Source organism: Ipomoea nil, unplaced genomic scaffold, assembly GCF_001879475.1.
Source record: "Ipomoea nil cultivar Tokyo-kokei standard unplaced genomic scaffold, Asagao_1.1 scaffold2705, whole genome shotgun sequence".
Lineage (NCBI taxonomy): Eukaryota > Viridiplantae > Streptophyta > Magnoliopsida > Solanales > Convolvulaceae > Ipomoea > Ipomoea nil.
Window position 1 is genome coordinate 3488001 of NW_017619133.1, and position 12828 is coordinate 3500828.

The window sequence follows — 12828 nt, forward strand, 5'->3', positions numbered from 1 at the left end:
AACGGGAACGGTCGCAACGGGACCCCCGCCCCCAGCATCCAACCGGCCGCCACCACCAAGTCGGGGGAGGATCTGAGGGCCCAGCTTACCAACCATCGTAGCAGTGGTGCACCACCACCACACCCTGTCGCCCCCGCTCCAACTCGCGCACTCATCCAGGAGGGGGTGGCGGTCTTAGAACAAGCCTCCACGGCGCTGGCGCGCGTCGCGGCGGGCCTTCGGGCAGAGGAACAAGCCGACCTAGGCGCCACCCGAGGGGCGCCGGCGTCACCTCCACCTCCCCCCACCCGGGGGTACAGCGGTCCAAGCACCCGGCCACCCCAGGCACCTATCACCCTAGGGGAGGTCAACTCGCCTCGACCATCGGAGAGGCGGGGAGGAGGGGACTCCTTCCGAGACCGCCAGCGTGATGGCGACGGAAGGGCACCAACCCAAACCAGGCCTGCCCTGGAGAGGTTGGGCGATCACGTGTCAGCCCGGAACAGGCTGGGTCCGAGGCCAGCCAACGGTTCCCGCGGCACCCAGCCCGTCGTGAACGGGAACGGTCTCAACGGGGCCCCCGCCCCCAGCATCCAACCGGTCGCCTCCACCAGGTCGGGGGAAGATCTGAGGACCCAGCTCACCAACCACCGTAGCAGTGGTGTACCGCCACCACCCCTGTCGCCCCCGCTCCGGCTCGCGCACTCATCCAGGAGGGGGTGGCGGTCTTTGAACAAGCCTCCACGGCACTGGCGCGCGTCGCGGCGGGCCTTCGGGCAGAGGAACAAGCCGACCTAGGCGCCACCCGAGGGGCGCCGGCGTCACCTCCACCTCCTCCCACCCGGGGGCGCAGCGGTCCAAGCACCCGGCCACCCCAGGCACCTATCACCCAAGGGGAGGTCAACTCGCCTCGACCATCGGAGAGGCGGGGAGGAAGGGACTCCCGCCGAGACCGCCAGCATGACGGCGACGGAAGGGCACCAACCCAAACCAGGCCCGCCCTGGGGAGGTTGGGCGATCGCGTGACGGCCCGGGACAGGCTAGGTCCGAGGCCAGCCAACGGGCCACCGGCGGCGGAGTCATGCTCCCGCCGGCCGCCGCGACAAGAACCGGTCACTCGGAGGTCGCCGAGCCATGGGCCCCGCGCCCAGTCACGACACGAGGCAGCCTCACGCGGGTCAGCAAGTCGGGTCCCGCGACCCCACCCGCAACGTGAGCAGGCCTCCCGGGTCGAACGATCAGGTGAAACGAATGGTAGAGCTCCGAGCTCCCATCGGGAAGAGGTCGAGCAGCTGCGTAGGAGGATGGACGAGCTCCAGAAGAAGATCGATGAGAGGGACGGGTCTCCGGAGCCCCAGGATGTGCTGGCCTCCCCATTTGCGAACACCATCATGGAGGAGCCCTTACCTCGAGATTTTCGTTTTCCCACCATCAAGGTGTACTCGGGGGCCACGGACCCGTGGGCACACCTCACCAGGTACAGGGCCGCCATGATGATCATCGGGGCTACTGACGCCATCCTATGTAGGGGGTTCTTCGCCACCCTGGACGGGCAGGCGCATGATTGGTTCGGATCCCTCCCGGTGGGGTCCATCTCCACCTTTGCGGACCTCACCCGGCAGTTCCTATCCCATTTTGCCACCAGCATACAGCGGAAGAAGCAAATTGCCGACCTGTGTGATTTGAAGCAGGGGAGCTCGGAGTCACTAGCCGAGTACCTCAGCAAATGGAAGAAAGAGGTCATGGGGGTCGCCGACTTTGATGGGAAGTCGGCCATGGTGATTTTCCGAAACAACTTGAGGTCAGGCGCTTTTCACCAGGACCTCATCAGGTACCCCCCTAGGACCTATACCGACCTGATGGACAAGGCAGCAAGGTACGCTGACGCCGAGGCTGCCGAGAAGAGGAAGAAGGAACAGGAGGAAGGAAGAGGTCAAAAAGACAAGGCGCCCCAGGAGGAGCGCAAGGCGCCGCGGCCACACCGACGTGAGTACGCCGAGGGGCCCAGGCTGAACCCCACACACTATCTCACCCCGCTGACACAACCTGTGGGTACCATCTTGGCGCACGCGGAGGACCAGGGAATCGTGGTATTCCCGAAGGAGGAGTGCATGAAGATATCGGCAAGGGGGGACCCCAACAAGTACTGCAGGTTCCACAGGCAGAAGGGGCACGATACAGACGAATGCATCCTCTTAAAGAGACAGATCGAGGAGCTCATCCAAATGGGTTACCTCGGCCAATTCATTAAGAGGCCCGACCAGGCACAAGGCCAGGCGCAGGGCCAGAAGCAAGGCAAGGTATGGAGGAAGAGGGGTGGCCAGGCGCCATCCACCTCGGCTCCCCGTAAGAGGGACCACCACGACAACAGCTCCGAGGAGGAGGAGAATACGATAGAGGACTCCCAGCCCCCGAGGAAACGTGCCATCTACGTCATCTTCGGGGGGGCCGAGGGAGGGGACTCGCCAGCCAAACGGAAGGGGTGGGCGAGAAGCTTGTACGTGGGGGAGGTCACACGAACACCCCACGAGAATAAACCAGAGAGGGAGCCCATCATGTTCACCGACGCCGACCTACCTGACGGGCCCCTCCCCCACCGGGACGCCTTGGTTGTCAAGCTGGGCATCAACAACGTGGTGGTGCACCGGGTGCTCGTGGACACGGGTAGCTCGGTCAACGTCATGTACCACGACACATTCACCCAGCTGAGACTCTCAAGAGGGCAGCTGGAGCAGGTACGAACCCCCCTATCCGGGTTCACGGGGGACTCAATCGAGACAGAGGGGTCGATCACTTTGGAAGTGGAGATAGGCACCCCACCTCACAGCAGGAGGTGGGAGGTCAAGTTCGTAGTCGTCAAAATCAACTGCGCCCACAACATCATTCTCGGCCGACCCGCCCTAGAGGACCTCAGGTGCGTGATTTCCATGGAGCACCTGTGCCTCAAATTCCCGACACCGACCGCGGTCGGGGTCGCCCGAGGGGACCAAAAGGTGAGCCGTAGTTGCTACTTGAAGGCGTGTCGCCAAATTGGTCAGAAGGACCCCCAGGTCCACACCATGACGACCATGTAAGAAGTGGATCTTGGCATTGCTATTTTAGGAGGAGGACCATTCCCCTCCCCCAATAATGTCTTAGTGAACAACAATAAGCGGATTAAAGTTTCATGGCCCGAAACACGTTGTGGGGAGGACCCTTGTTACGAAATTGGTTCTCCAAAACAAAAACAAAAAAAAATAAAAATAATAAAAAATAAAAAAAATCATGGAACAAAGGGGGAACGAGTGCTCACTCATGTCTTCCCCCCGCGGACCCTAAGGGGGCACGAGGTCCGACCTCGCGTACCAACCCCGACGGAGGATGCACCCTAAGGGGGCACGAGGTCCGACCTCGCGTACCAACCCCGACGGAGGATGCACCCTAAGGGGGCACGAGGTCCGACCTCGCGTACCAACCCCGACGGAGGATGCACCCTAAGGGGGCACGAGGGCCGACCTCGCGTACCAACCCCGACGGAGGAGCCCGGTGGCACAGTCCGAAAGGACTTGGCCCGAGCGGCTAACGCGCACCCTACGGGGTCACGAGGTCTAACCTCGCGTACAAACCCCGACGGAGGAGCCCGGTGGCTTGGTCCGACAGGACTGGGCCCAAGCGGTTAGGCGCACCCTAAGGGGGCACGAGGTCCGACCTCGCGTACCAACCCCGACGGAAGAGCCCGGTGGCACAGTCCGAAAGGATTAGGCCCAGGCGGCTAACGCGCACCCTAAGGGGGCACGAGGTCTAACCTCGCGTACAAACCCCGACGGAGCAGCCCGGTGGCTTGGTCTGACAGGACTGGGCCCAAGCGATTAGGCGCACCCTAAGGGGACACGAGGTCCGACCTCGCGTACTAACCCCGACGGAAGAGCCCGGTGGCGTAGTCCGGAAGGACTTAGCTCAAGCGGCTGACGTACCCTAAGGGGGCACGAGGCCGGACCTCGCGTACCAACCCCGACGGAGGACGCACCCTAAGGGGGCACGAGGGCCGATCTCGCGTACCAACCCCGACGGAGGAGCCCGAGTGCTTAGGCTCGAAAAAAAAATCAGGGACAGTTTGGAGGACCATGACCCTAGGCCGAGGTCGGGGTCGGCCCGACCTCGGCATGGCAGGTCGGCGCGCGAGGTCGGCCTACCCCGGGGTTGGTACGACCACGGCGCCGGAGGATGGCACGACCTCGGCAGAGGGGGACGACCGTCGCAGAGGCCGACCCCGGCGTGGCTTGAGCCTGGGAGGTCGGCCGAGGGGCCACGGAGGCGCGGCTTACAGGCCACTCCCGTGGCAGCGTCACGGCGACGCCACCGCGCCGGCGCCGTGACAGAGCGACATGGCAGAGATGCGGCGGTGCGTATGTGTCCTAGCAGATGAAGGAGTCATGTTCCGGATGGAGTTTCCATCATTATCACAAGAAGTGCACTTTGACGTCACCTATAAGGCTGGGACGCGGACATCTCGGGGTCGGCATTTTGGGGGGTCGGCCAGAGCATCTACTCTCCATCACTGATGATTACTCGCAGCTCGGAGAGTGGGGGATTGATGACGGATATATTGGGAATCGCCCCGAACCGATCTGAGGGCGCGAAGCAAGAACGGGTCCCGGGGCGGCGCCACGTACCCGCCCCGGCCGAGGCCTCGCCACGTGGCCCCCGCACAGGGCCACGTTGGAGGCTGGGCCGGCCTCTCCAGGAGGCCTGGTCTGCCTCTCCAGGAGGCCGGGCCTGCCTCTCCAGGAGGCCGGGCCTACCTCTCCAGGAGGCCGGGCCGACCTCCACATGGGCTCGACCTGGGCCCATGATGAGCTCGGCTTGGCCCCCACAGCGCGGCCCGGTCGCGAGACCGGGCGCGGTCAACCCCAGATCCAACTACCCCCCGTTTTAGGGGGAGGCGGTTGGGGGCTTAGCTTGTATAAAAGCCCCCCTCTTTGTCCTAACAAGGGACATGCTATCTACAATCTACTTTCCAGACACACTTTGTACTGAAGAATCTTTGTAATAGCCAAATACTACGGCGATTAATACAATATACGGTCTCACGGCCTTTTACAACATCGTTCGTTATTTATTTGTTACTCATTTTCTATCCGGGTTTATTGATTCGGGCATACCCCCGTATTAATTAAATCCATCAACTACCACGACAACGGTTTTATATAACCGTTGATGTTGCGCGTTCTTTATTTGTTTAAGACAACGGTTTTATTTAACTGTTTATAAAAGACAATAGTCGTATAAAATATAAACAATGATGTTAACAACAAGAGTCAAACCTATGACCTTAAACATAGCAATTAAGCTTTAACAAACTAAGCAACACAAACTCTTATATACTAAAGTGCAACATCTAGTATATAACTGAGTTGTTTCTATGTTGTCTGTGAAACCAAGACAACGATTTTATAAAATAGGTTAAGGATGCCTCTAGGAAAAATAGAACTCAAGACTTCTAACATAATCTAACATAACAAACTAAACTAAACGTACCAAGCCACACCAACACTTATGTATTTAAGCGCAACATCTAAGATATAACGAGTTTGGTTCTGTGTTGTCTCTGAGAATCAAGACAATGATTGTATAAAATATAGGTTAAGGATAAAACCCATAACCTCTAACATAACAAACAAAGCTAAACCCACCAAGCCACACCAACTCTTGTTTACTAAAGTGTTACACCTTATCTTTTACCTATAATTTGGACCTTCATTGTTTTTGTTACGAGATGAAAATAGATGTTTAGAAGATCTAGAACAAAAATAAAAATGTAATTAAATTTTTTTGTCCAAATATAATGCATAAAAATTTAACAAAGAAATAATACAATTCAAAAGTTAATTTAATAGTTCTATTTTCGTTCATATTTAAATATAAAATTATTCACCAAAATTTCAATGTCAATTCATTAAAGTTTTATTTTCAATTCATTAAATTCCATGCCATAGAACAGCCTTTTGCGGTACGGTATGGTGTTCAAAATGGTGTTGTATGGTGTGGAGGGGTTAAGGGCGGTATGTTTGAACTCTATATTAACAATTACAGAACTCTATGTTCAAATTATGAATCTACTGTATAGAAATTATGAATCTATTGTATTTAAATTATGAATCTACTGTATTTAAATTATGAATCTAGAGTAAAGATTTTATAAATCTACAGTATAGAATTTATGAATCTACAATATAAAAATCTATGAATATCGCGTTCTGTACCTATATACCCGGTACTATTTTGGGTCTAGCGACCCGGGTAATAAAGCTAATATTTTCTTACCATGTTCTATATCTACATCGCCCGGTTTATGGTGGACCCGGTCCCTATAAAACCATGAATATACTCGGCCTACAGACACCCTAGTCTAGTGGTCTCTAATCTATACCCGATCTATAAAGTGAAAATTTAAATTCCAGTGTTTGATTTACAGGAATAAAATTACTGAGAATTTCGATTCTAATGTTTAGTATAAATGAGAATTGAAAGGAAATAAGTAATGTAAAATCTAAAATACTCATTGTTATTGTCAGGCATCAATTTTAGGTTAAAAAGGAGAAATTAAGTGAAAATGAAATTTAAATTCCCTCCAATCAAATGTCTTGTTAGCGAAAAAAAATTCAATCCCCTCCCAAAAAAAAAAAAAAAAAAAAAACTCACACGACCCTCAACTCAGACATAGGGCTAAATAAAATCAAATTCTCTCCCACCCTTAGCTGGAAACTAACACAATACCCAGTTCAGAGACCTCTGCAAAAACATTTAATGAACTGAGGCACGACAAAAGTAGCGAGAAACACAGACGTCGTTTCTCCCTCCCCGGCCAGCCACCGTCGTCGCCATCTTCCCTCCCCGGCCAGCAACCGTTTTCGCATCTTCCTTCCCCAGCCAATAACCGTCGTCGTCGTCTCTCCAACATCGACCGTCGTCGCCATCGTTCCAACCTCATCCGGCGTCGCTACAGGTTAGTCCTTAATTTTTTAACCCTAATCCCTAATTTCTTAATTGTATTGTTGAATTTCCATATTTGAAAGCTATGAATGTTCTTAAACCTTAGGTTAGTTGTGGATTATTTGGTTAGTTTATGAGAGAGGAACTATGAACACGAGTTGAATTTACATATTTGAAAGCTATGCACCTACTGTATATATTTCGTATATTGTGGATTATTAGGTTAACAAAAATTTAGTGTTAGTCACTTATTAGAACCCTCTCTCTCAAACAAGTATTCCCGTTCTCAGCCTTCCCTCCCGTCAGAAGCTCCAGCCGTCGTGACAGCCATTCCCGCCACCGTCCTATTCCAGTTGTCATCGCTCTTAGTCTTCACCATCTCTGCTAAGATAAAGGTTAGTTCTATTACTCAAACCCTAATCTCTAAATTCCATTTTTGTAATATTCTTAACTTTTCTAGTTTTCTTGTTTCCGTTTTGATTTATACAATTCTGTGTCTTCAATATGTTTATGTTTGCCTTTTATCATTAGTTTTTTGCTCATCGATTTTGCGAATTGGGCCAATTCGTGCTTCATTCTTTTCCTTCATGCTTCTTTGTTTTATACACGATTTCTTTATCCTGCAGAGGTATAAGGCTCATGTACTTTGATTTATTATGCTCAAGAAAAGTTGAAACGTACAGTCCTGTTGTAGGTTAAGGAAACAAAGAGTCAATTGTTGTTTCTGATTAATCATATTGAATGTGTTGGTTACTAATTACTATATCTGTTATCTTATTTTTTTCCATGTGCATTGAACTAGATAATTTGGTGTTGCTGATGAATTCAATTTAGTATTCTATTCATATTCAAACATAATCTATTGTTTTCTACTTTCTTTTTTTATCATTATAGGGGTACATCATAAAAAACATAGCATAATTTTAGGTGAAACTTTTTCTTTTATAGTTTTTATAGATTTTCATTTTCTATGATTATTGTGCCTCATAATTTGCCAGAGTTGATTGGAATTGGTTTACCTTGATTGCCTGTTGCTTTCAATTTTTTAATGTTCTGAATGCCCCCAACCATATTTTGGTCATCATTTTTGTTAATTGTTCAAAAAGTCTTTCTATTGATTATCCTGCAAATGTCTTCAATTGTACTGATTATCCTATAGCACCATACACATATGTAGTATCAGTGTGTCTATATGTAAGCATACACTTTTACAGCATTAATGTGTCTATCGTGTTTTTGCCCGAGGAATTAGTTTTCCCTACTTACCTATAGTATTCACTTGGTTACCTTAATAGCTTAGTAGAATAACACAGAGAGCTACGTTTATATATTTAGGTATACTCTAAGATAATTTAAGTCCAATGGCAACAAGGAGCATGTTATGCAACAAAAAGATTAATTACAAGATTATTTAAAATTTGTAAAAAAAAAAAATTGAAGAGTATTCTCAAGATATACATGCCATGAAATGTTATGTGCCCTTGACATTATAGTGTTATTTGCAGAACCATGCACAATTGTGTTACTTATTCTATAACCATAAGTGTACTGTCAATATTTTTCACTACTATGAGAGTTTATTGGTTCTTCTATATTTTCATCAACTCTTGATTATTACCTTTCCGGAATTGATAAACCATGTTTGACATATTAACTTGATTAGTTTAACCTATCAACAATCTTAGCTTGTCCTCAATTTATTGATACTAAGAATTGAAACTTCATTGTAAAGGAGTATCCGAGTATGCATATATTCTTAATATTTAATAACTTGCTTTATCCTAATGATTTTGGGCAGGTAACTTACACTGTTGGAAAGGATCTACAGTACAGACGAAGTATTGTTGCAGAAGCTCTACCTCTAATTACTACCCCAGCCTGTTATTGTAAGCAATTGTTCTAGGTGGAGTAACTAATTTTTGGTTATATGGAATCTAAGTAAATTCTCTCCTATAAATGTTAGGTATTTGTTTATTGTACTTTGAAATAGATGATGGATTGTTGTGTATTTTGAAATACCTGCAGAATTGAATATGATTATACCAATGAAGTGATTATTTTTCATTTATGGTGTTTGGATATATTGTTATTATTATACTATACTTAAAATTAAAACAGGTTGAAGACAATGGATTAAAACCGTTGTAGTTATGAATAAAGACAACATTTGTCTTTGATATATAAGGCAATGGTTATAAGCTTTTGTCTATGCGCGTAATTTTCAACAACACAGGTTTTAACAACATTCAATAGACAATGATTTTTAACCGTTGTCTTATATATAAAAGACAACGGTTAAAAATTTTTGTTTATGCGAGTAACATTCAACAACACTCATTTGACAACGGTTAAAATCAGTTGTCTTATATCGAAAAGACAACGGTTAAAAACTGTTGTCTATGTGCGTGACTTTTAACAACACTGGCTTCAACAACAAACAACACTCAATAGACAACGGTTCAAAAACTGTTGTCTTTTTTAGAAAAGATAACAGTTAAAAACCGTTGTCTATGTGCGTGACTTTTAACAATACCGGTTTCAACAACACTCAATAGACAACAGTTCAAAAATCGTTGTCTATGTGCGTGACTTTTAACAACACCGGTTTCAACAATACTCAATAGACAACAGTTAGAAACCGTTGTCTATGTGCGTGACTTTTAACAACACCGGTTTCAACAACACTCAATAGACAACGGTTCAAAAACCGTTGTCGTTTCTAGAAAAGACAACGGTTAAAAATCGTTGTCTATGTGAGTGACTTACAACACCTGTTTCAACAACACTTAATAGACAACGGTTAAAAAACTGTTGTCTATGCGCGGACTTACAACAACACCGGCTTCAACAATAGAAATTATACCCCTACTGCAACGATTATTAATCGTTGTCTATGTGTATTTTTCTTGTAGTGATTATTATTTCTTGTTATTGTTAATATCAACAAATTGGTATCAGAGCACTGTTGGTATCAGAGAATGATTGAGATGACAAGTTCAAGTGCACTATTTTTTCGTGCAGAGAGCAATCCAACAGTGCTCTGATACCAATTCGTTGTGTGATTTGAATACTCTCTTTGTCAACAAATCTCGTAGTTAATATGATTGACTTTATTAACTATTTTTTTTAATTTTTTTCATGATATTAATAAAATACTTGGTAAATAAATATATAGCATTATTTTGTATTATAACTTTGATATTTAATAGTGCACAAAAAGATAATAGACAATGTAGTGAATATAATAAATTGATGAATTTGAATGTAAAGTATTTTTACATTGGAGAAATATAAAGACAATATAACTAATAAAATTATTTCTCTTAATTAATTTATTGATAATGAATAAGTTTTTTTAAATAAAGACATTGTAGGGACAATGTAGCGAATATAATCAATTGATGAATTTGGATGTAAAGAATTTTTATATTGGAGAAAAATAAATACAATATAACTAATGAAATTATTTCTCTTATTTAATTTATTGATGATGAATATTTTTTTTTTCGAATAAAGACATTGTAGACACATAATTCTAAATTAAAGAAATGCATATGTATTATTTTTTGTTGTAGCTACTAAATTATTATTTAATTTAATAAGAGTAAAATATATTACTATTATGCCAACTTTGATTGGGATGGAGTTCGAACCTAATAACTTTCTTATTGAAATCAATGAGTAAATTAACGGTGTGTAACGTTTTCCCTTTAGTATTATTATTATTATTATTATTATTATTATTATTATTATTATTATTATTATTAAGTTTATTATATAATAACAATAATATTAAATAAGTGGTGCAAATCAATAGGCTGACTAAGTATTAGAACTTAGTTAGCATTAGGTAATTAGTTACCTACATTGATGGGATGTAGGTTATTTAGACTTCCAAGTCCTCTCACTGCTCGGTTCACGTATCATACACCTATCTAGAGTCACTGAGAGAAGTGAGAAAAACACAACCAAAATCTACAGTGATTTTACAGCAGCCCGAGGAACTTCTGTTCCTCAGACCACGCGTCCCAGTCAAACAATTTTTAAAGTTATGGCTGGAGGTTGGTGATCTAACTCTTTATTTCATAGTCACGTATCTATTGTTATAACGTGGAATTATGTGCTTACACGGTGAACTAACAGAAATTAACGGAAAAGATAATATATATTTAACGGAAAAGTTAACGGATAATCATATTCATTAAGGATAAATTAGGAAATCTTAAGGAAAAATTAAAATCTAATCAATCTGAGTCACTCATTTGATTAAAAAATTTAACCGCCGTTTTTTCTACCCATTATAGATCTAATTCTTTTGGGCTCTTATTAATATAGTAGATATACACACACAATAGGGTACTATATATGCGGGGAGGGGGAGGGGAGGGGCAGGTGTGATACCCCAATTAAAGTAAAATTAATTTCCTACAAAGACATTTTAAACAAAAATATTTTTTTAATTACTACGATATTTCTCAATATACTCTTTATTACAAATGTTTTAGTACAAAATATTTATAAGGTTACATATGATTTTACAAAGCTTACTTGCATTATAAAATTTATATCCAAATTTTAAACCCAAAAGCGTATCTGAGCAATAGTTATGTTTTGGAACTGTGTTCACCCTGTGCATGGTGAATACGAGATAGATCCATAAATTTTAAGGTGTAGATCCATAATTATTATGGATCTACACCATAGAAATTATGGAGATCCATAATTTCTATACTGTTAATTCATAATTACTTCTCCCAAATGTTGAATCCCCAACTCTAAGAGTCTCCCACAATCCGACCCGACAGAGCATGTGAGGGGATGTAAATCACGGTGATTCAAGATTTAGTAAATAGGACCAAATGCTGTAGATTTATAATTTCTATACCGTACTGTAAAGTCATAATTTCTATACTGTAGATTCATAATTTCTACAACATAGAAATTATGAAATACAAAATAAAAATTATAAATCTACTCATATAGTCACCATGTGGGTCACCATGTGCATGGTGAGCACGTTTCCACATATATCTGAGCCTATGATCCTTATATCATTTGTTTTAAGCGTAGCTTTGAGCTGAAATTAACCTAGCCCATTTTATACTATCTAAATCAAAATTTCATATTTAATCTAGCAATTAATATTTCAATAGTTATGCTGTGCAACCGAATGTACCATGCGCATGGTGCATACGGTTCAAAACGACGTCGTTTTGACTAAAAACGCGCGTCCCACTTTAAAAAAAAAATCAGGTTCGACTCTCAGCAATAGCATTATTGTGGATATATAGTTATGAATTTCTGGATATATAGTTATAAATTTGTAGATATATAGTTATGAATTTATGGATATTTAGTTCATTCATTGTGGATATTTAGTTCAATCATATATTGTGGATATTTAGTTCATTCATTGTGGATTTTTACTTCATTCATTCATTCATTGTGAATTTTTACTTCATTCATTCATTCATTGTGGATTTTTACTTCATTCATTCATTGTGGATATATAGTTATGAATTGTGGATATATAGTTATGAAATTGTGGTTATATAGTTATGAATTTCTGGATATATAAAAATGTTATTGCCGGAAATCGAACCTGATTTCTTCTTTAAGTGGGACGCGCGTTTTTTTAACCAAAACGGCACCGTTTTGCAACCGTATGCACCTTGCAAGGTGCATTCAGTTGCACAACATAATTTGAGTTAATATTTTACCTCGGTATATATAAGCGTAGCTTTGAGCCCAAATTAACCTAGCCCATTTTATGCACGCACATCAATTATGATTACAATTAATATTTTACCTCGGTATATATATTAACTTAGCATTTTCCTAATTAATAGTTTTCACTTGACATTTCAACGGCCAAAA

The 12828-nt window shown here is 43.8% G+C and overlaps 1 protein-coding gene across 1 annotated transcript; it reads left to right on the forward strand.

Annotated features, from left to right (window-relative positions):
- The first annotated feature begins 1283 nt into the window (after positions 1 to 1283).
- Positions 1284 to 3117, forward strand: LOC109156347. The gene is made up of 3 exons (XM_019304182.1): positions 1284 to 2069; positions 2181 to 2714; positions 3082 to 3117. Exons 1-3 carry the CDS (start codon positions 1284 to 1286, stop codon positions 3115 to 3117), a joined length of 1356 nt encoding a protein of 451 aa, XP_019159727.1.
- The last annotated feature ends 9711 nt before the right edge of the window (positions 3118 to 12828 follow it).